Below are 25,185 nucleotides of genomic sequence, written 5' to 3'. Positions count from 1 at the left end.
CCGATGACCTAAGTTAGTGGTCCAGCAACAGCAGCATTGTCTAGGAACTGGTTAAAGATGCAGACACTCTGGCCTCACACCAGACCTGATGAAATACCATCTGCATTTTTATCATGAGCCCCCAGATGACTTAGTCGCACACAAAAATTTGAGAAAACTTCTTGTCAGTTGTTAAAGAATCTTAATCCTTTCCATATTTTCCCAGCTTTGGACTTACTTCAAGCTACTTCCCATTTCTCCCACACATCCATATACCCCAATTTTTAATTCTGGATGATTCATTTTTTTTTTTTTTTTTTGGTGCTTACCTCCACAAGGAAAAACACACAGATTCTAAATAGGTAACTCACAGACTTTATTCACAAGTATCTCTCTTTTAACCAAAAGAAACTTTTCATTCTTATGATTAATGTCTTCAAACAATTTGCTGAGAGACCTGAGTCAACCACGTACTTCCTTTAAAGCTGCAAATGAAGGAAAGCGGTGTGGGTCATTATCCATAGCAAGAATAAGGGTATTCATTACCATTCACTATCTTACATACTTGTTTCAAACTCTTGCTTTGGCCTCTCAAGGATTATGCTTAAATAAAAAGCAGTCATTCCATTCAGAAAACAAACAAACAAACAAACATAATTTGTCATGTCTAAGAAAAAATGTTATTACAAAAAGCAGTGGCAGAAGCTCCCAGAATTGCAAAGTCACTGCTGATGCAGCTATAATTACCCTGGAACCACTTGGGAACATGCAAATGTATAACCAGAGTAACATGAGTATTATTGTTTATTTTACTTTTATTATCTAAATAGTCATGGCCCAAACTAGGTGGGTTGCTAGCATTCTGCTTTCTCCTGGCATGAGACTGGGAAAGAGAATACAATGGCAACAAAGAAAAGCAGCCAAGAATTTAGTGAATAATGCTGCGAAAGTCAGATATCCTTTCTATTTTCCAGTTGTTCCAACTCCTATCATCAAGTTTCTAGGGACAGTCAATGTGCCTGATGCTGGAGAGAAATCATTCAGGTAAGCTGAGGCTACTCCTTCTGTTTCTCCATCTGCTAAACTGTTAACACGAAGACATATTGACAAGGGCTCAAGGAAAACATGGAATATTTCATCAGTAAGATTATGCTGCCCTAGAGACAGATGTTAGAAAGCTGTATTATTTAAAAATAAAGAGCTAAACACATGCTTGAGAGGAAAGAATAAGATAGTTTTAGAATTGAGGGAGAAAATTAAAAAGAAAAAAACAAAGATGGAGAGATAAACGAGAGGTTTTATATTAGCATGAGAAATGGAAAATCCTTCTTATACAGGAAAAAGAAACTTATCTCCCTCAGGCAATCATTTATCATTAGGTAGGCATTCTTACAGTCTACTGGGGTAGATTTGTAAGAAGTGTTTAGCAGAACTATGATTACAGAAAACAGACTCATCTCTTGTCATCAGATGGTTAATGTCAGGGCTTTGACTTGAATCCACATGCACTAGTTTCCGTAAAAATCTAAACAAAAAATGTCATGTACTTTGGCAACTCAATTAAATGAACATAAAAACATTAAGTAATGATAACTGGATTTATCTAGTGACTTTCACTACAAAAGTCAAAGTACTGTGTCTTCACTTATTTTTGCAGTTATATAAACATTTACAATATACAATTGGCATACAGTTGCCATACATTAAGTCACCACTTAACCATTTTAAACAGTAGATCCTCCTTTTTGCTAAAGTTTTAACATTTTCATAAATAAAATTCAAAGAGTAGCAATAACAAAGTAGAAAAAACTTTGGTTTTGAAATTAAAGCAGACTTAGGTTCTGATCCTGTATATTTACTTTGCTTCTTTGAGCTTCAGTTTCCTAATCTGTAAAACAGAGATAGTAATACCTACCTTAAGGGGTTGCTGAGGAGATTAATATATTATTAATAAAGGTCCTAGCACTCACTGTGCATGAACATTCCATGTACTCAATGAATGGCAAGTTACATCATTACACAAAAAGTAAATAAACAAATTTATACAAACAAGCAGATTAGAGATTCCAGTTTAACTACTGGTTGTCCTTGTCTTAAATCTCTATGTTCTGATTGTATAGGAAAAGCTTTTACCTAATTACCTTCTTTTACTGGGAAGGGGAAGGAGAATATACCTCCTCAAAAAAGAGCGGACAGGACAAGTAGGAATTCCCAGAGGAGGGAACAAGAAATAGAATATTTCTACCAGGGATGAGAAGGAAGGGGGCATGAGGTCTGACTTGATGGTCCTGACTACCCCCTCAAGGATGAAAACCCAGATAAATAATGTCAAAAACTAAAAGTCAAAGAGCTTCAGGAGTTTGCCCTACTGCTAGTTCAGCATTCTGAAAGGAGACAACCTTGCAGGATAACCACACCCAGCAAAGGACTACTACAACATAATAAAATGGCAGAATTTGTATTATGAGCAGGCCAAGGATCTGTAATGGTAGGCCTCGAACTTCTCAGCTCTTGTGCAGCAGGCTCTTGTGTCCAGGTATTCCTTCATGATCTCAGTTGGGTATGTGGAAGGTTGTTGAGAGTTGTGAGGAGACATTCAGGTCACTGCAATGACCCCGGAGCAAATGCTTCAGAACAGACAGGCTAAGCCAGGACTCAGAGGATAGATGTGCCTGACACACGAAGACCTGCAATGTTATTGAGAAATAAGAAGGTAGTAAGTGAACAATGGAAGGCTATAGGTTAGGACCACTCTTAAAGAACCAGATACTAATTTAATCAGTGATAGGCTTCAGCAGCAGATAGACAATGCACCCAGTAACCAGTTTGGACTAGACATACCTGATACCATGGAAGTCAGTGAGAATTCAGGTGGCAGCACAGAGATCTGACATAGATCTGGGGCCCTCTCCCCTCTCTGCCGTGAGGACATACAAAGACCATTTTTGTGCAAAGAAAGGGGAGAAAGGGAAACACCGAAAGACCAGGATTAATCCCCAAAAAGCTACTTTAAACCTTAAGAAACCAAGGTACTTTTGTTTGCCATCTTCAAATTCTATCCAATCCTACACCCCACTCAAAAGGAATTAATTATAAATAAATAAAAAAACCTTTTTAGCTTTTGATGAGTTAAATTCAAAATGTGTCCAATTCTATAAGTCATATTTTGTTTCTATGAGACCTGAGAAGAAACTAAAATAGCCAGTATATCTCCTTATTCATAATATAAAGTGCCCTAATTACATTAGGTAATAAGAAGTAGTACGTTATATATTGGATTGTTGGGATAGTCATTATGCATGTTTTGCATAGAAAAATATGTCATGACTTTCCCTATGACCTAATAATACCTTTCCTTCCCTTTTAAATTACTATTTGAATATGTGGGAGGTTCATTCATTCATTCATTCATTCAGTGAATGTTTACTGAGTACCTGTCATAAACGAATAATGTATCAGGTATTAAGGAAACAAAGAAAAATGAGACATGGACCCTATCCCTAGTAAGTTAAAAAGGTTTGCGTGATGCGTAAGTGGAATATTTAAAGAAAAGAAAGGTTAGTGGAGTATTGTCCATTTTAAGTGCAAATAAAACACAACAGCAGCAGAAACAACTGTAAAAATGTATAATCTTTGCTCATGTATCACAAGCACACAGAAGGAATGAGACAGAGACTGACCATTATGCACAGAGCTATTAAAAAGCATTTTTATACAAAATCATCATTACAGAAAAGTCTGTGTGCAGAGTAACAACAGTGAGTCAAGTTTCAGGACACATTATTATGCAAAATCCTATTTCTTAAAGTATAGGAATAGAAGAGGAATGAAATGTAGAATAGGTCAGAAAATCTATCAGCATTACCTTTTTCAATTTGTCATGAACACTTAATATGGGCATGTAAAAGAAGTTATATAAAAACTAGTCATTATGTAGATGTTGTAGTTATCTCCATAAACAGTGCTTCATAATTTTTAAGAAACTAAATTTAAAGTCAAATAATCTTTAAGAATTATTTTATTTAATTTTATTCATTGCCATTAATTAATTAATTAATTAATTTTATTCATGTTGACCAGAGAGAGACAAAGAGAGAGAGAGAAAGAAAGTGAGAAAGGAAGCTGCTAGGTCTGGGACTTGAACCACAGTTAGCCTTGTGGGAGTCCAGCCACCTTGACCATCACGCCACCTGCTGGTCCCCTAAAAAGTCAATAACCTTATAATAAATGATCTTATTAATCTTACAATAAATAGGATAGTTTGTTGTTTAAATATGAAAATTACAGTTATTAGTTTCTTAGATTATTAAGATATTTACATTACCAGGTTTTCTTAAAGGTGGGTAAAGAAACTAAGGAGTATATGTTAATTTTCAATATGACCTTATGAACACCAAACAGAATTTTATAGCTTTTTCTAAAAAAAAATCCTACAGTACTCTGAAAATATTAATCTGTGGAAATGGTACCACAGATATTTTAAGAAAGGATTTTATTCTGGCTCTCTAACATATTATCCATTCACAGAATTTTTAATATCCTAGTTTTCTTACTTCTTCCATCATAAAGCTCATTAGATTTTAAATGCTAGAGCATAGAGAGTATACAATTTAAGAAAAACCCTTGTTTTTATCAGTTATTCTGACAAAGTTGGTATCTCAGTCATCCTAAATGTGTGTCATACACTGATTGAAAGGTGACATTGTTAGAGATTATAATTAATTCAGCAAATGGTATCTGATTAGTATTTCAAAACAATATTTTATCTTTTCCCAACCCCCTCTTTATCTTCAGAGAATGCAATCGCATTTGAAATCTATGGTTTCTGGCATATCTGGGGTAAGGTTATACTAGGAATTTACCAGACCTGTCAGTCTCTAACTTTCTTCCATATTTCATTATATCATTCCAGTTATAATTAGTTGTCTGGTAAAATTAAGAACAGTCTATTTCAGTGAATGCTCTCATGTGAACATTTAACAACTTTTTGTTAGAATGACAGCTTAGCGACAGAAAGAATAAACCAGAAAGGGAGAGTCACTGAAGTAACCTTAGTTAACTCAATATTGCCAGCTCAACTGAAAATGCTAAGATTTTGCATTTTTTTCTTTTTTGTTATTAATCATCAAGCACATATTTCTTGTCAGGAGATGAGCAGCAGTTTGATCGCATTCTTGCCTCAGCCAGCATGTTTTGAACTGACCTGTCTTCATTGCTATGGCTCCCTAGAAACTTTGCGTTGATGAGCGTTGATTCAGTTGAATGCTTTGACATTCAGCTTGTCAGTGAAAGCTATTTTAATCATTAAGATGCATCTCCCTTCCAAGCTTGCAAACTGTTGCTGCTCATACACAGCATTCTATCATCTGATTACTGTGGAGAAGAAAAGAACCTTAAAAATTACTATAACTATAGGTTGTACCATGGGCTAAAATTCAAAGAATATTTAAATCTGTGTGAGAGGGTGGTGCTTAACAATCTATAGAAAACCCTAACACCTGCACCATCTCATGGAGATGGAGCTAGAGAGTGATTCCCTGCTACTAGCTGGACATGGACACGCAAATTCCCATAGTTCAGAGAACCAAGAGGATGTTTCCCACTGTTGCAGAAACTACACTGTGTGGTTGCCAGAATTCCTTCCTTTCTCTCCTGGGCACAAAGCTAAAACTCTATTTCCTATACGTCCCTGCAGGCAGTCAGTTGAGGAAATGGGACTGACTTTTTAACACCTATTGTGAACTTCTTTGTGCACTCTCTCCCCTTATTTGTTAGCTGAAGGTAAATGAACCAGTGGAGGACACATGATTCTTAAAAATGATAGCATCATTGAATCAGGGGTTCTTAACCTGGGGACCACTTCATAAAATCTAGGAGAACCATGACCTTGGATTTGGAACAAATGTGATTGTGTATTTTCACCAATCTCCAGCTGAAGTTGTAGCATCTCTTTCAATTATGAAAGAAGGCACCATGCACAGTATATTAGCAATACTTATGACTCTTGTTACCAATTAAAAAATTTACAGGTATTTTTCCATCATATTACAACCATTGGAATATCTCAGATATCATTTATATTCAAATTTGCTTTTAAATAACAGTAATTATTAGGCCCATTAGATTTTAAAATTTTATATGCTAATAAAGAAGCACATATCATAGTGTTATAAAATATTTTAAAAAATAATTTCATAACTGTATTTCAACAAAATTGTTTTCCTTGGTAATCTCATATGATTTGTATGCTTTATAAAGACTTTTTTTTTTTCCTGAGAAGATATCCTTAGGACTCTAACAAGATTGCCATAGAGGAATATAAAACAAAAGTTAATAATGTGTACTGTATCCCTGAATAACTTCATGGAGTAGGGCTCCTCTTGTCCTCTTTGCTCCATATCCCTTACCTCACCATAGTGGTGACCCATACTGCACTATAATGTAAGAAATAAGATTTTTTTTTAGAGAGAGAATGAGATTTTTGCTATAGAGCATGTGCACTTGCCAGAGAGACAGGAAGCAAGAAATCAACCCCCACCCCAGGGGGGTGATGTCCATGCCACAATCCCTTCTCCTCTACTCTCCTCTCAGGATTTTGGACACGAATACACACACACCCAGCAAGAGTTTTAAGCCACTGGGTTCAGGACTCCAACTGCAGTTGACTACATGAGACTCTAGCGATATAACCATTATGCCATCTGCTGGTCCCATGAAATAAGATTTTATTGTGTTAAATTACTGAGATTTGGAAGTTAATTTTAGAGCAGTTAGCCTATATAAACTTTTTTTGGGGGGGAGGGGGAGAGTGGTTTTTGCTACAGGGCATGTGCGCTAGCCAGAAAGATAAAGACAAAGAGACAGAAAGCGAGAAATCACCACCCCAGGGAGGTTGGCCATGCTGCAATCCCTTCTCTTCCATTCTCCTCTTGGGATCTTGGGCACACACGCCTGGCATGAATTTAAGCCACCAGGTCTGGGACTTGAACCGCAGTCAACTACATGGGAGTCCAACTACATAGCCATTAAACCAACTGTTGGTCCCTAGAAACTATTAATAATACACAGCCTGGCTATACACTATTCACATCTGGTTAGAAAAATGCCAGATGTGAATGATGAGGACCAAAGATTAGATGGGGTCATTGAAGATGTCTTAGCAGGTATCAACCTGGAAAGAGGGTGAAGTTCAGGGGAAACATCTTAGAAAAAAAATTCAATTACAATAAAATATAAAGAAACAGTTCAGTTATTCTTGAATTTGTATACTGAGATTTATAACTGTCACAGAATAATTAATTTTCTTATTTAATATTTATCTCTCCCTCTACTAGGGTGACAATTATTTTTGTATCTCATAGCAGGTTCATGCTTTTGAATTCATCAATTTAAAACTGTGTGTGCGTGTGTGTGTGTGTGTGTGTGTGTGTTTTAGAGAAAGCTTGTATTAACTATTCTCAGGTAGATACAAATAACCAAGTATGTGATCAATATTGCATAAGTCCTTTGGTATACGAATTTGAAAATTGACTTTTTTTTGAAGGCCTGTTGACTTAAATAAAGTAGTCTTGATGGAGCCTCCTAGGTTTTCAAGACAGGTGTAAATTTGGTAACATTTCTTTCAAGGCATTAAGTTTTATCTTCCCTTTTAGACCAGTCTGCTACCTATATTTTTATTTACTTATTTATTTTTGTCTTGTACACAATTTTTTCCTATATTTTTCTTATTACATTTCATCACTGTATATCTTTTACTGCCTTTATTTTAACATTAGACCAAATCACTCTCTCATTGTGAAATGTTCACATTATTAAGTCAAATGCAAGACTCCTCTGATGATAGACTCTTTCAAATCTCCAAGGACTTACTGTATTAAATTTTTATAACCTATGGACATTTAAGTGAATGAAAATAAAATGAAGTTAGTGTGCCAAATAGTTTGGATTTCAACGTTAAAATGCATAAAAATATAGTATATTTATTCTTAAATGTTATCCAACATAAACATCAGCCTGTCCTGATCAATGTTGTACACCAAGCTTCAAGCCTGGCAAATAAAAACTTGTATATATGAGTAACTAACCAAATACATGCAGTGGACATCACTCATGTTTGGACTTTGCCATAAGAAAGTCATTACCTTTTATATCTATAAGGGCAAAGTGACTACGTTAAGATGTTAAAGCTTCTAAATTGCCAGTAGCTCACTGAACCTTGAATATTTTCAGGTGTTATCAAGCTTTTTTGATGGCAGAAATACTTTGGTATAATATGATTACAACTGAGTCTGTTCTTAAGATAGTCTTTTAAAATTATTTTATGGGACAGCCTCATAGCCTAGTGGTTAAGGGAGCCAGATCCCACATGACCAACCATGTGAGTGCATGTGCCCTATGGCAAAAACCTAAGTAGTAATAATAATAATAAAGTCATACACATGTTTTATTAGAATTAGGATCTAGGGACTAGCAGTTAGCATAATGGCTATGTCGCTGGACTCCCACGTAGTCGACCGCGGTTCAAGTCCTGGACCCGGTGGCTTGAAACTCATACTGGGTGCGTGTGCGTGCGTGCCCAAGATCCTGAGAGGAGAATGGAGGAGAAGGGATTGCGGCGTGGCCATCCCCCCTGGGGGGTGATTTCTCGCTTTCTGTCTCTCTGTCTCTTTGGCGAGCACACGCGCCCTACAGTGAAAACCTCCAGAGATGGAGACAGAGAGAGGGAAAGTGAGAAGTCACCCCTCAAAGGAGATGGCCACACTAAAATCCCTTCTCCTCCATTCTCATTGAGACATTTTGGGCATGCACAAAGAGACAGAGAGACAGAAAGCGAGAAATAACCCCCCCCCCCGGGGGGAGGCCTGGTTAGAAAAATGCCAGATGTGAATGATGAGGACCAAAGATTAGATGGGGTCATTGAAGATGTCTTAGCAGGTATCAACCTGGAAAGAGGGTGAAGTTCAGGGGAAACATCTTAGAAAAAAAATTCAATTACAATAAAATATAAAGAAACAGTTCAGTTATTCTTGAATTTGTATACTGAGATTTATAACTGTCACAGAATAATTAATTTTCTTATTTAATATTTATCTCTCCCTCTACTAGGGTGACAATTATTTTTGTATCTCATAGCAGGTTCATGCTTTTGAATTCATCAATTTAAAACTGTGTGTGCGTGTGTGTGTGTGTGTGTGTGTGTGTTTTAGAGTAAGCTTGTATTAACTATTCTCAGGTAGATACAAATAACCAAGTATGTGATCAATATTGCATAAGTCCTTTGGTATACGAATTTGAAAATTGACTTTTTTTTGAAGGCCTGTTGACTTAAATAAAGTAGTCTTGATGGAGCCTCCTAGGTTTTCAAGACAGGTGTAAATTTGGTAACATTTCTTTCAAGGCATTAAGTTTTATCTTCCCTTTTAGACCAGTCTGCTACCTATATTTTTATTTACTTATTTATTTTTGTCTTGTACACAATTTTTTCCTATATTTTTCTTATTACATTTCATCACTGTATATCTTTTACTGCCTTTATTTTAACATTAGACCAAATCACTCTCTCATTGTGAAATGTTCACATTATTAAGTCAAATGCAAGACTCCTCTGATGATAGACTCTTTCAAATCTCCAAGGACTTACTGTATTAAATTTTTATAACCTATGGACATTTAAGTGAATGAAAATAAAATGAAGTTAGTGTGCCAAATAGTTTGGATTTCAACGTTAAAATGCATAAAAATATAGTATATTTATTCTTAAATGTTATCCAACATAAACATCAGCCTGTCCTGATCAATGTTGTACACCAAGCTTCAAGCCTGGCAAATAAAAACTTGTATATATGAGTAACTAACCAAATACATGCAGTGGACATCACTCATGTTTGGACTTTGCCATAAGAAAGTCATTACCTTTTATATCTATAAGGGCAAAGTGACTACGTTAAGATGTTAAAGCTTCTAAATTGCCAGTAGCTCACTGAACCTTGAATATTTTCAGGTGTTATCAAGCTTTTTTGATGGCAGAAATACTTTGGTATAATATGATTACAACTGAGTCTGTTCTTAAGATAGTCTTTTAAAATTATTTTATGGGACAGCCTCATAGCCTAGTGGTTAAGGGAGCCAGATCCCACATGACCAACCATGTGAGTGCATGTGCCCTATGGCAAAAACCTAAGTAGTAATAATAATAATAAAGTCATACACATGTTTTATTAGAATTAGGATCTAGGGACTAGCAGTTAGCATAATGGCTATGTCGCTGGACTCCCACGTAGTCGACCGCGGTTCAAGTCCTGGACCCGGTGGCTTGAAACTCATACTGGGTGCGTGTGCGTGCGTGCCCAAGATCCTGAGAGGAGAATGGAGGAGAAGGGATTGCGGCGTGGCCATCCCCCCTGGGGGGTGATTTCTCGCTTTCTGTCTCTCTGTCTCTTTGGCGAGCACACGCGCCCTACAGTGAAAACCTCCAGAGATGGAGACAGAGAGAGGGAAAGTGAGAAGTCACCCCTCAAAGGAGATGGCCACACTAAAATCCCTTCTCCTCCATTCTCATTGAGACATTTTGGGCATGCACAAAGAGACAGAGAGACAGAAAGCGAGAAATAACCCCCCCCCCGGGGGGATGGCCACGCCGCAATCCCTTCTCCCCCATTCTCCTCTTGGGATCTTGGGCACGCACGCACATGTGCCCGGTGTGAGTTGTAAGCCACAGGGTCCGGGACTTGAACTGCGGTCAACTACATTGGAGTCCAGTGACACAGCCATTACGCTAACTGCTGGTCCTACTAGACCCATTTTTCAAGTTGTAAAATGGTGATATAATTCTATTATTCTTTCTCATTTATTAACTGGAATTCTGTAAAGACATGCCTTTTATCAACTAGGGTTACCCTAAAATACAACTCTTACCAAAAAACAAACAAATGCCTGTTTCTTTTACTTAATTTAAGGAATTTTAATCTGGTCTCCCCCAAACCCTCCTCATGGTCACCAGGTGGTCTTCACTGTGTAACCTAGCAAGGTTAGAATGGGATGGGATAGGGCTGACTGGGTAGGACAAGGTATGGTGCGGGGACTTGGGAGAGGGAGGGACTGGATTTGGGAAGAGAAGATACCTCAAGCAGGCTCTATGAAGTGGAATCCGAGTCTTCAGAGCAGTCCTGGACATCGGTGCTCTCCATGGATTCACTGGGCTCCTTGCTGTCACTGCCACTATCATCCACAGCCGGATTCTCCCGCTGACATACGTCTTTGGAACCAGGGAGTCTGCTGCCTGGGGTCTCCTGGTTCTCCCTGGAGCCCAACACCTCATACCTGCCCTGATCCTTCAGCTCCAACTTCCGTCTCAGCTCATCTGCCATCTCTGAGAGATCCCGCTTCATAGCATAGGCATCTTCCCCGTCTGCGTAGTATTTGGGTTCCACCTCACTAACCTGAAAGTTAAGGGTGTTAGAATAGAGGTGCAGGGCTGCCCGGTTACTCTTCCTGACATGCAGGGACACATATTTGGCACTGAAGTTCTCTATCATGGCCCGGGAGGCCTGGTCCATCAGCTTCTGAGCCAGGCCAAGACGCCGGTGTGAACGCTTCACCGCCAGCGAGGTGATATGGCCATGCGGGACATCATCGGGATCCTCCTCCATTTTGGCCAGGACGTAGCCCACGATCTTCCCGTCCTCGTCCTCGGCGATGTAGGAGAGCTGGGGCCAGGAAAGGCCATGGTAGAAATAGTATTTCATCTGGTAGTTCTCGGGAAGGCAGAGCAGGTTGCAGTGCTGCATGTTCATCAGGTCCTCCGGCCGAGCATTGCGGATGTTCATGCTGGCGGTGGGCGGAGAGCTCGTCCGACGGCGGAACCGGGAACGAGCGAAATCGCTGCCTGCGAAGCTGGAGTCCACTTGGTCCACAGCCGGATTCTCCCGCTGACATACGTCTTTGGAACCAGGGAGCCTGCTGCCTGGGGTCTCCTGGTTCTCCCTGGAGCCCAACACCTCATACCTGCCCTGATCCTTCAGCTCAAACTTCCGTCTCAGCTCATCTGCCATCTCTGAGAGATCCCGCTTCATAGCATAGGCATCTTCCCCGTCTGCGTAGTATTTGGGTTCCACCTCACTAACCTGAAAGTTAAGGGTGTTAGAATAGAGGTGCAGGGCTGCCCGGTTACTCTTCCTGACATGCAGGGACACATATTTGGCACTGAAGTTCTCTATCATGGCCCGGGAGGCCTGGTCCATCAGCTTCTGAGCCAGGCCAAGACGCCGGTGTGAACGCTTCACCGCCAGCGAGGTGATATGGCCATGCGGGACATCATCGGGATCCTCCTCCATTTTGGCCAGGACGTAGCCCACGATCTTCCCGTCCTCGTCCTCGGCGATGTAGGAGAGCTGGGGCCAGGAAAGGCCATGGTAGAAATAGTATTTCATCTGGTAGTTCTCGGGAAGGCAGAGCAGGTTGCAGTGCTGCATGTTCATCAGGTCCTCCGGCCGAGCATTGCGGATGTTCATGCTGGCGGTGGGCGGAGAGCTCGTCCGACGGCGGAACCGGGAACGAGCGAAATCGCTGCCTGCGAAGCTGGAGTCCACTTGGCCGAAGCAGCCACCAGCGGTGTGGAGGCAGGATGGCGGGAAGGTGGGATGAGGGGAGGCGGAAGGGGCGGTGCTAGCACACGGCTTCCGGAAGTGCGCTGCTGACCCCAGCCAATGAGGTTTTCACTTCACTGTGCATGTGCAAGCACAAGGGCTAGGTCCCGGAGAGCGTTCCTTCTGAGCACCTTAGTTTTGAGTACAGTGTTTACCCATTTCTGTCATTCTTTTATTTCAGTTTTAACTTTAATTTAGGCAATCTCAATACATTTTAACCAATGGATCGAACTTGTATAGCCAGATCTTAGCTCAAGAACCAAAACATTGCCTGCACCCCAGAAATCCCCTCCTGCGCCCTTCTAGCACTTCCGACATCACCTACAATTCTAACAGAGTTTGCATAGATGAAATCATACTGCATGCATTATTTTTATAGGGCTCTTTTTCACTCACTATTTGTGTTTTAGCCACCTTGTTGTGTATAGTTGAAGGTTCTCTATTTTCTTTCCGGTTTGATATTCCATTGCCTACACATATCTCTTCATTTATTCTGCTGTTGATGGCTATTTGTGTTATTTCCAGACTGAGAATAGTCTGAATATCTGGATGATCTAGAACATGTCTTTTGCTGACACATAGGCGGTTATACCTAAGATTAGAGTTACTCGATCAGAGAATATAATGATCAATTTCCGTAAATATTGCTAAACAGTTTTCCAAGGTGGTTGCTATATATTCTCTACATTTGATATTTCCGCATCATTTTTGTTTTAGTTACTCTTGTGTGTGGATCGAAGTATTATATTGTTGTTTTATTTTGCATTTCCTTAATGACTAGTGAAGTTGAGCATTTTTCATGCTTATTAGCTCTCTTGTGTCCTCTTTGGCTGCTCAAGTCTTATGCTTATTTTTGTTTTGACTTGTGTGTCTCTTTTTTTTCCCAATTTTTTAATGCCAGAGACCATGTGCATGTATGAGAGAAACAGAGAGAACACCCCCAACAGTGCCTAGTCACGCCAGAGCCCTTTTTCCTCCATTTAATTACAGAAGAATCCTGAGCCAGACCAGATTTACACTGGGACAGGGACTCAAATCTATGTCGCCCATACGGGATCTGGATTCCTAGGTTCAGTGCTTAACAGTTGTGCTATAGAACCAGCCCTTTCACTTTTAAGAGTTCTTTTTCAAAAATATGAAGGAGTTTTTAAAAATTCATCTATTATAAAAAAAAAACTATGTGTAGATTTCAAATTTTTTTGCACCAAAGTAAACTTGTATTTTAATTACATTTTCCATGAACTTTTTGAAGACCCCCTCATACATACCATATATGAATCCTTTGTCAAATATATTTGTAATTAATATCATCTGCTTCTATTGATTGACTTTTTTCTCTCTCAATGGTTATCTTAGACGACATGTATGAATTTTAACATAGTCTAATTTGTCTAGTTTTAAAATTTTACAGGTAGTGCTCTTTGTCCTGTCTAGGGTATTTGTACTTACTCCATGGATACAGTGATGTTTACGTTTTATTCTGAATCCATTATTGTTTTATATTTTATTTTTAGATTTGAAATCCATTGGGATTTATCTTTGTGTTTATTGTGAGGTAGTAGTTCAGTTATTTTTTTTCCAGCATGGATATACAATTTATTTAGCATTATTTATTGAAAAAAATAGTAATTATCCTTTATCTACTACACTGTATTGTTACTTTTGTCACAAATACTAAGTTCTATTTCTAGATATATTTTTAAAATTTATGCCAATTTGGTGAAGCAAGATTTGAGGTATTTAAATAGTAGGGAAGTCATTTTTTATTAGCACTGCTCGCACATAAGGCCACTGTAATTGTAGAATTATCTATGTATCTTGTACAGTCTTCCTACTCAGTTTTCTGGCAGACCTAGGTATGCAAACACCAAAGTTTATTCTGTGGTAAATATATAATTATGCAGGTCCTGGATACATTCCAAGTCATCTATTTTATGTGTAGAGCATTCTTCCCATTAGAAGATACACACTCCTTTAATGGCTATAGTAGTCTAGAGCCATGAGATTTGTGAAACGTGGTTTGGATAACCACTATTTTTTGTTGTGATTTAATTGGCTGTGTTTTATTAACATGTTTTTAAAATTTAAGATAAGCATTTTAGTTCCTTTATGCCTTGATAGACTCTACATTGGAAAAGATATTTCTCAGAATTATTCCCACTCACAAATTTCTCTTATTCTCAAAGGACAAGGCTATATGCTTTGAGATGATAGAGCTATAAATGCATATTCCAGAACAGACATTTTGTTGATTCTCTTTTAATAGGTTCTTATTTAAAAACATGCACTACCCAAACTTGAGTAGACTATGTTCTTTGATAAGGACATTTAAAATGTTGTTCAGGCTGGGCTGGCCCTGTTACCCAGTGGTTAAGGGAATCAGATCCCACATAGCTGATTGCAGTGCAAATCCTGGTCTGTTGGCTTGAAAAACAGTCAGGCATTGCCTAGGCCCCAAATCCCAAAAGAATAGAGAAATGAAGGAGACAGGATTATTATATTACACCCCCGTGTTGGGGGTGATTTCTTCCTCTTTCTTTCTAGCTCTCTCTGGCAATTGTACATGCCCTCTGGCAACTGAAAAAAAAACAGTAGTAAAAAAAATGCAGCAGAGGTTAATGACAGATACCGTACCCTACCATATAAATCATTGCTAGTACAATGCTCAGGAACAGTAGTACCAGTAGTTGGGCAGTATACTTGATTTATTCCAGAGTGGGCAGGGTACCAAAACCAACTGTAGCAAGCATGGTGTTTTATACACAATTAATGTAATCTATATACATGTAAACACAGGGAATAAGATAACATCTCCACTGTCAAGGAAAAAGGGTGTATCAGATTCAATGAACAGGCAGCTAAGATGAAAAAAATGCAGCAACTTGTTTTACTCTGACAAATCCTTCTTTCTTGACAGAATTGCCTTCATATTCTGTTTGTGTTTGCATGTTCATTTTAACCACAGTAAAAAGTCTGGATCCAAGATTAAAGGCTCTCACAGGTGTGGTTGGTAATAAGACTTGATTTTTACCCTTACTGAGATCAAATACAGATTTTATCTGATGAGTGATAATATGTTGGGACCAGCAGATGGTGTAATGGTTATGTCTCTGGACTCCCACATGGACGACCACTGTTCAAGTCTGAGACCCAATATCTTGAAATTCATTCTGGGCACGAGTACATGCTTGCCAAGCTCCCAGGAGGAGAATGAAGAAGGGACTGCAGTATGACCATCCCCCCAAGGGTGTGATTTATTACTTTCCCTCTCACTGTCTCTGTCTCTCTAGCAAATACAAGTGCCCTGAGGCAAACACCTCAAAATAAATAAATAAAAATAAACCTAATATTTAACAAATGCTCCTGATAATGATAGTGTCCCTTGAGTCTTTACTGGACTTCCTAAAATATAGGCTTGATAAATGAAAAAGGGGTGGTAAAATGAACCAGTTTAGAATTAGAAGCATATCCATATTTATCTATTACTATGCTGTCATGTCTTTTTCCTGCCTTTCTCATTCCATGGGCCATGAAACAAATGAATATTCTTGGACAATACAGATTTGAGAAGAGGTGCTGTATTAAGCAGCAAGTCTTTCTGTGTTTATTTGATCCTGTTTACTCCTGAATCTGAGGCCTAATTTTAGAGTAAGACAAAAACAGAAAGGGGTTTCAGAGACAAGTAGTTGAACCCAGAAAGTGAAAATGACAGTTACTTCAGCTGTAGTAAGAGCCAAAGCATTTCCATACCATGGGTGTTTGGAAATTAGTGCAGTTTATAACAGCTATATTTATAAATGTGTATTTATATTTATAGTCATCTGACATATCAAAGATCATCAATGAAGGGAAAAATAAAAGTTTTCTATGCCTACTGAGGTGATAAACTCTCATTGTTTCCTTCATTATCTGTAATTGTAAATAACCAAAGCTTATAAATTTGTTCATGTCGGTAAGCAAAGACTTCCTACAATATTCTACATAAATGTGAGGTCATAATTTTGGGGAAACTATTTTTATGTTAACATTGAGTTCAAACAGTTGGAACTGACTATAAGACCATCAGGAAACTCCCCTTGCATTGAAATGGGGACAAAGAAGCTAGTTTCAATATAAGCCAAGGGTTGGCCCAGCCATGGTGGTATAATGGTAATGCAGTACCCTGTGAGGCTGGAGACCACATGGCTGACCATGTATTTTGATTCCTGCGTTGGCCTGAAAACACACTGGGCACATGCACGTGGACTCCCAGGGTCCTGAAGAGCAGAAGGGCTGAGGAAAGGGAATCATGGTATGACAAGATCCTCATGAAGGGTGCCTCCCTCTCTCTCTTTCTCTCACATAAACATGCACATATTCTCTGTTTATCTGTATGTGCCAAGGACAAACAGAGACTAAGATAATTGTGTACTTGATCAGGCTACCACTAAAAGTGATCGTATCTCTAGGAATGCTGTGACCATGTTGGGTACAGCTGTAGTAAGGGAGGTGCTTAAGACTAAAGTAGAAGTCTATCAGAAAAGGACTGCGTGCCAGCAGACAAGGGGATAGGTCAGCCTGATTGAGGTGGGGAAGAACTGACTCTTAATAAGCAATAGGTCATTCCTTCCTTCATGAATCTGGTCACATCTAAAACAGCTTCTTTTTCCTCATAGCAAAAGATATATAGGCCACATGAATATCAAGAAGACTTAATGCTGGGGTTCTCTACAAGAACCTTCACAACGTTCTTTGAAAAAGAAAAAAACATAAAAAGAGCCCTCTCTGGCTTCTTGAGCCAAAGGTCATGGCTCTGAGATGTTAATTTAAATTGGATGCAGTAAAAGTTTTAGGTTCAAAGCATATTCAGAATGCTGTGTCAGCAGTAATTGGCCATACCGAAGAGGGTGGACATTTGTGGAATTTGGGTGGGCCTTGGAACCTTGAGACTGGTTTTTATCCTACAAGAGGACCTCACTCCAGTAAATAAATATTTATTATCCTAAGTAATAAACCTGAGACTGGCATAATCATCTTTTTTATAGTGTTTGTAGCTCAGAAGGTCCATATAAGAAATAAGATTTAGATGATCTGATCGTCTAGTGAGGGAGTGAACTGAGTTTCTAGTAAACAAAATCTTATCTAATTCTTTCACTAAGGCTTGCATTATAGCCTCAAGGAATTCACAGAGTCACTGTGAACTAGAGGTCTGGATGATTCATGGATTATATTGGGAAAGAAAATTAAGGAGACCAAAGGGCCACTTCTGTGAAACATTTAGTAGTATGGATGCAGGATAGCAGAAGATGGATTTGGTATTGACTGGAAAAGAAGGTAATGCTGTAGCATGTGCTGCTTGAAGATCTTTTTAAAACTGTGCTTATCTGGGAACCAGCAGTTAGCATAATGGCTATGTCGCTGGACTCCCACGTAGTCGACCGCGGTTCGGGTCCCGGACCCGGTGGCTTAAAACTCACGCCGGGCGCGTGTGCGTGTGTGCCCAAGATCCCGGGAACAGAGTGGAGGAGAAGGGATTGTGGTGTGGCCATCCCCACTGGGGAGTGATTTCTCACTTTCCCTCTCACTGTCTCTGTTTCTCTCTTTCTCTGGAGAGCGCACATACCCTTTGGCAAAAACCCAAGAAAAATTAATGGCTTCCTATAACGGTCCATCTTTTAGTTGCTACATCATCCCCTGCTGGTTTCTCATCTTTTATATTGCTCATTACCTATTTATTGAATTTCCTCAATTTAAATGACCAAGAGTGGTTTTCTGCCTGGCCCTTGACTCACAGAAGAATTATAGTAATTGACCATGTTCTTCATCTAAGTTTAAACTGTATAATTATTTTCACAGTTTGGCCTATGAAACCTAAATATTCCAGCAATTAATGAGTGATGTAAAAAGGCAAAATATTCAGACAACCATGGATTTACTATTCTTGGGCATTAGAAGAGAAGTCCTCTATACATTTATAGAATTCCTACTGGTAAAAGTACCGAAAATCTGTTCCATTCAGCTCCAGATTATTTCTACTTTCGTGTCCCAGTTGCCCCTAAATGCCATTAGAAAAAAAGCCATAACAAAGGCTTTCAAGATCCAAGTCCCTGGCTGGTAGTACTGCATCGGTGGCGATTTGTATGAAAGCGCATAAACATTATTTCATGGAAAAATATGGAGTAGGAGTGACAATGGAGAGGAAGTGCTGAACAGGGACTAGCTGATACAGCTAAATGAGAAGGCATAAAGAAATCATGCTGGGCATGGTGAAAACCAACTTGACTTCCACTCTCAGTTCACTCACTTACTTAACTATGGTTTTGAACAGGGTGTTTACCTTTTCTGGGCTAAGTTTTCTCCTATAGAGGATGCTACATTATTTTGAAATGAAATAGGATTTACATATGAGAACTTCACATAATTTGTGTAAATAATTATTTTTTATCAAGTATTTTTTAAAAACTAGAAGTTATCTTGAAGCCCTGAAGGTGCTGATAGATATATTTTAAGGGGAAAAACAAACAAACAAACAAAACTTACTGGGGGACCAGCAGTTGGTGTAATGGCTATGTTGCTGGATTCCCATGTAGTCGACTGTGGTTTGAGTCCCGAACTCGGTGGCTTAAACTCACGCCGGGCGCATGTGCATGTGTGCCCAAGATCCCGGGAGGAGAATGGAGGAGAAGGGATTGCAGTATGGCCATCCCCCCCGGGGGGGGGGGGTGATTTGTCTGTCTGTCTCTGTCTTTCTGGCGAGCGCATGCACCTTATAGTAAAAACCTCTCAAAAAAAAAAAAAAAAAAAACTAAAAAAAAAAGGAAATATAGTGAGTACAGAATAGCAGAAATTATGCATGAGTTTCAAAAGAATTAGATTAGGAAAAGTAGTCATGGATTGACAAAAAGCAAGGGAACAAGTAGTCTTTAGCTTTTAAAAGGACATAGAGGAAAAAACTATTAATAATTTATCTCACAGTTTCCTATTTAAATTTTGTAATGTGTTCCATTGTCATTTATAGAAACTGGCCTTCTTTAAAACCTCACTGACATGTTTTATTTCATGGCTCCCCTGAAACATTGAGTATAACCAGATACCCTCATATTGTGAAGTAAGAGGGAAAGTTATTAAGGAAGGTTATTAAGTGAGAGAAATAAGATCACTTGAGAAATTAGTCATAGACTTTTAGAGAGAATCTAGGATGCCAAACTCCTACAGAAACTGGTTTTGGTTTCCTGGTGTACAGCAGGTTCCAACATTTATAATTGTTTTTCCTTTATAACCTATATTCTGCATGGTCTTGTCACTTTGATAGTTAATTGTGTGTGTGTGCATGCTAGAATTTGATTGCTTACAAAGTGAATTCTTCTCAAACTCAGAGAGTTCATGAACCTTCCAATAATTGTCTATGAGGAAAATTCCATTTTATTTTTCTGGTATTTCTTACAAAATGAAATTTTGTTCAACAACCAAGCCAAATATAGTTCTGTTGTTGAGTTGAACCATATGATATTTTGGATGTTTTCTAGTTCTAAAATTCTGTGAATATTAGTCTAAACAGATAAATTTTGCTTTTGTTGGAATGGGCTGGTGGGAGTCAAAATGGAGACAGATGACGTGGTGACATAGTGCTTTAACATTAAGTTCAGATTCACTAAATGAAAATTATTTCCTATAACGCTACAGTAAATGACTGAAATTTTTTATACTGAAAGAGAATATTAGTGGATTCTCTTTTCATTAGTGTTAGTGGTACGGATAGTTTTAAAATTGTCAGAGGGGGGACCAGCAGTTAGCATAATGGTTATGTCACTGGACTCCCATGTAGTTGACCACGGTTCGAGTCCTGGACCCGGTAGCTTGAAAAACTCATGCTGGGCGCATGTGCATGTGTTCCCAAGATCTCGAGAGGAGAATGGAGGAGAAGGGATTGCAGCGTGGCCATCTCCCCGGGGGGGGGGGGGTGATTTCTCACTTTCTGTCTCTCTGTCTCTCTTCGCTCTCTCTGTCTGGTGAATTCATGTTCCCTATAGCAAAAAACCTCTCCAAAAAAAAAAAATAATTGTCAGAGGGCATGTGTATTCACCAGAGACAAGGAGAGAGGGACAGAGAGAACATCTCCCCAATGGGTCATGATTATGCCAAAATCCCTTTTCTTCCATATGTGTACCCTGCTGGGATTTGGGGCCTTATGTCATGTGCCTTGGTACATGTCTTTTTTTTTTTCAAGCTGTCAGGATGGGGATTAAAATCATAGATGCCATGTGGGATTGGGTTCCTTTAACCACTAGACTACAGAACTGACCCTAAGGATAATTTTTTGTAGTACATAATTTTCTATCTGTTTAAGCCACAGCAGTAACAGTTACACAATACCAATACCAACCTGTTTATACCCATGTCCCTATTTCTAGGTTAGAATTAATTTGCAGAGTAGAAAGCATTAAACATGTCTAATAATTTGGGGAGATGAAATGATTTTTGCCAGTTCATTATGGGAATTAAGCTTTGGGAAATCTGATTTAATAAGGGATGAGAATGCAAGATACATGAGTCTATCTATTCAAAGTCTTATTGCAGAGTATTTTCCTATCACTGGTTTTAGGTCAGATAAATTGCATTAGTCACAGTGGCTACCAAATTCAGAACTACCTTTGGAGAAGTAGATTAGATTAGTATTAATGTAAAAATAGAAATGTTTTTTCTTTCATTAACTTAGCAAGAAGATTCGAGAATACAGGTTTGATGGAATTTCACAGGGCCCTTAACAAGGTAACTTCCCTGATTCAAGGAGAACTCAACATACCATTCGAGATGTATAAGCAAAACAGCTCAATATTACGAACATAGGCTGAGTGTTTCGACTGGAAAAACAATTCACCCACAGTCATGTTGCTAGTTAAACATGAGTTTATGATTCACTTTCTAATTAATTCAAGAAATGTAAAGCATATTTAACATTTTTTCTCTCCCCCATTTTTCTGCTGCTGTGTCTTTCTCTCTCATTGTTATTAGCTCTTGAGTTTTCTCTTAGCTTCCCTTTCTGAACACAGCACAGACTGAACATGCAAAGCATACAGCATGGAAGAAGAAAGATGACACTTGGGTCACTAGTCTCCTGGCTCACTTTACTGATCTGCCTCAACTGCCATCACTAATTAGGGTGAAAAGATGACTCCTACCATGGCTGTTACTGCTGTTGCTGTATTTAAATGTACTTGAAGAGCCTTATGTAATTTTTTTCAACTTGATGAACTTATTACTCAATGTATAATCTAGGAAGACAAGAGATTAACATTCTAGAATGTGGGGATATTTTTATAGATGAAATATGCCTTCTACAAAAAAGAACGTACAGGTACAGTTTAAAAAACAGTAGAATAAACACCCATGTATTTGCACTGAGCTAAAAATAGACCAACACCAATGTGATTGAAGCTGGTTTTATATCCCTGTCTAATATCTTTTTCCCCCAGAAGTAATTTCTGTCCTGACCTGTATATTAAAATTCCTTATTTATGTATGTCTCTAAATGACAAATTACTCACTTTTTCGTATTTTGATATTGATGTTAGTAGAATCATAGCATGTATACTTTTGTCATTTATATTTTTTTCAACAGGTTTTTTGAGATCCCATACATAGCTATAGTTTATTTCATTTTAGCAAAGTTCAGATTTAGTATACAATGGTATGCATTTAAGGAACTAATATAATTTATTAACTTACATTGCTGCCTATAGATATTTGGATTATTTCTCATTTTTTATTTTTTTGGGGGGATGGGGTGTTGCTATTACAAATTGTATTAGTTTTCTGTCATTTATATAATTGCCAAAAACATAGAAACTTAAAACAGTACACATTTGTTATTTCATAGTTTTATGGGACAGGGATCTGGGAAGTGCATGGTTTATCTGAGTTTCTTCGCTTAAGGTTTCACAGGGCCAAAGTAAATGTGTTGCTCTGGCTGTAATCACTGAGGCTCAGGCTGCTCTTACAAGCTCATGCAAGCTCATTGTTAATAGGACTCAGTTCCTTGCATTATTAAGACTGTTTTCATCTATAAGATACCAAAACTTACTATCAGGGGTAAAGAGAGTCATTTCATGATTCAAGATCAGTTTACCAAAGGGAAAGAAAGATGATAAAGGCTCATATACCTAATAATGTAGCTTCAAAACACAGGAAGCTAAAACTAACAGAACTGAAATAGACACATTTTTACAAAGAATTATTTAATTTTATTTATCATTATTATTTTTCATTTTCTATAGGGCATGTGTGCTCGCCAGAGAGAGAGTGAGAGGGAAAGTGAGAAAGCAAGCCAGGTACAGGACTAGAACCATAGTTGGCCATGTGGAAGTCCATCACCTTAACCACGACTCCACCTGCTGGCCTCTGAAATAGACAAATTATTGATTCCAGCTGAAGTCTTTAATAGAAAGTGCTAAGCATGTCTAGTAATTCAACTAGTAATTTTAGCAGAGTTCAGATTTAGTATACAATAGTATACCTTTAAGCAAATAGTATAATTTATTAATTCATTTTGCTGCCCATAGACAGTTGGGTTATTTCTCATTTTTTAATTGGTTTATTTTTTGGATTTCTTTTCTTTTTGTTATTACAAATTATGTTGGAACACAACAGCTAGAACATGTAGACAGAAAATCAGCAAGGATATGGAAATTTGAACAATGCTAAAACCAAATTTTCCCAAATGAAACGTAAAGAATAGTTTTCCAAAATAGCAGAATCCACTATGCATATGGTATAGTACCATCTTCTGGGCCATAAATTATGTCAATAAATTTAAGAAGATTCAAATTATACATTGTAAAAAAACACACAAAAAAATTATACATTGTATATTCTCTCACCAAAGCAGAATTAAAATAGAAGTCAATAACAGAAGATATTGGAAAATACCCATACATCAGGAAATTATGCAGCATTTTTTCAAATAATCTATTCTCAAATTGGGTGGTTGGTTCATAGATACTTGCTTTGTTGTTATGCTTTTTAGCTTTAATACATAATTACATATATACTTCAGGTTGTATAAATATATACCTTTAAAAGACAAATGGAAATCTGAAATTAACATATGAGAAATACCCTCTTAGAAGCACTGTGTAGGTGTAATCCAAAGTAGACTGACCTGAAAAAAATCCATGTGAAAAATTTCAAGCTTTATAGAAAAGAGTGAATTCAATCTTGGGCTACATTACATAAAGCCCTTGGTTAATTGTTGTTTCTTCCACAACCATTTGACCTCCAGTAACACTTAAAAGCACACCACATCCCACGCTCATTGCTTGTTCAGGTTCTCCGTGGTCTTTGTCAAAGAAGAGAAAATGAGCATATGTGCTCCATGCAGTTGCTTATATCATTAGGAAAAAAAAAAAAAAAAAAAAAAAACCTGAGAAGGTATCTCATTCAATTAACCTTATTCCTTGGGGGGGTGGAGGAAGAGGCGCCACTCTGGGGAAAAAAAATCCATGTGAAAAATTTCAAGCTTTATAGAAAAGAGTGAATTCAATCTTGGGCTACATTACATAAAGCCCTTGGTTAATTGTTGTTTCTTCCACAACCATTTGACCTCCAGTAACACTTAAAAGCACACCACATCCCACGCTCATTGCTTGTTCAGGTTCTCCGTGGTCTTTGTCAAAGAAGAGAAAATGAGCATATGTGCTCCATGCAGTTGCTTATATCATTAGGAAAAAAAAAAAAAAAAAAAAAAAAAACTACAGCATCTGCAATTCCCTGTTTTAATTAGATCCTGAAGTAAGTAATGGCTGCAGCTGAGCCATTTATTGCTTCTGTAAACCAGAGCCAGTAGAGGGAAGATGTTTTTCCTACTATCCCTTTCTGAAAGGAGAAATGATGACTACCACACAGGTGGGGAAATTCAGGGCTGACCTCAGATGTAATGGAAACAACTTAAGAGAGGCAACTGGTTCCATATCCAGTAGCAAGGCAATGGAGGTGGGAACGGAAATGAACCCCTGACATAAATGCAGCAGAGACCCAGGTTTCACCAGAGTTGCCAACCAAAAGGCAATATTAATATAATACAATGATAGCAACTAATTTGATTTTTTTTGAGAGAGATGTTTGCTGTGGGGCATGTGTGCTTACCAGAGAGACAGAAAGCAAGAAATCACTCCCTTGGGGGATGACCATTCCACAATTCCCTTCTCCATTCTTTAGGGATTTTGGGCATGCATGCACATGTGCCTGGCATGAGTTACAAGTCACCAGGTCCGGGACTTGAACCACAGTCAACCATTTAGGAGTCTGACACCTTAACCACTATGCCATCTGCTGACCCCTAGTTTTTATCTTAATAAATGAATGAACTCTTTCATTTTTTAATCATGCTTTTATGTGATACAATTTTTGGGAATGTGTGCATATATAGAAAATTTTCATGAAAATGGTTCTTAATACAAACACATATTCCATTATTGTTAATTTATCTGATTTTTCTTTGGAATTAATAGTTAAGTGTTCTTATCATTGGTAATTTAAAATTGTTATTAGACTTAAGAACAAAGTTTTAGATTTAGATACACTCTTC

The 25,185-nt window shown here is 38.1% G+C and overlaps 2 protein-coding genes across 2 annotated transcripts; both read right to left on the bottom strand.

Moving 5' to 3' along the window:
- Window positions 1-2,498: 2,498 nt before the first annotated feature.
- On the bottom strand, window positions 2,499-11,842 carry LOC102495862 (N-alpha-acetyltransferase 11). The gene is made up of 2 exons (XM_027773014.1): window positions 11,100-11,842; window positions 2,499-2,666 (listed from the first exon to the last, which is right to left on the bottom strand). The coding sequence occupies exon 1, from the start codon at window positions 11,802-11,804 to the stop codon at window positions 11,112-11,114; it is 693 nt and encodes a 230-aa protein (XP_027628815.1). The 5' UTR covers window positions 11,805-11,842; the 3' UTR covers window positions 2,499-2,666; window positions 11,100-11,111.
- LOC102475091 (N-alpha-acetyltransferase 11-like) lies at window positions 11,841-12,611 on the bottom strand (the record flags this gene model as incomplete). Its single annotated transcript, XM_006151480.1, has 1 exon — window positions 11,841-12,611. A coding segment is annotated over exon 1 (648 nt), but the record flags the coding sequence as incomplete, so codon positions are not given.
- Between the last annotated feature and the right edge of the window lie 12,574 nt (window positions 12,612-25,185).

This window comes from Tupaia chinensis, unplaced genomic scaffold (assembly GCF_000334495.1).
Source record: "Tupaia chinensis unplaced genomic scaffold, TupChi_1.0 Scaffold000318_1, whole genome shotgun sequence".
NCBI lineage: Eukaryota > Metazoa > Chordata > Mammalia > Scandentia > Tupaiidae > Tupaia > Tupaia belangeri.
This window is presented reverse-complemented; position numbering and strand designations above follow the sequence as displayed.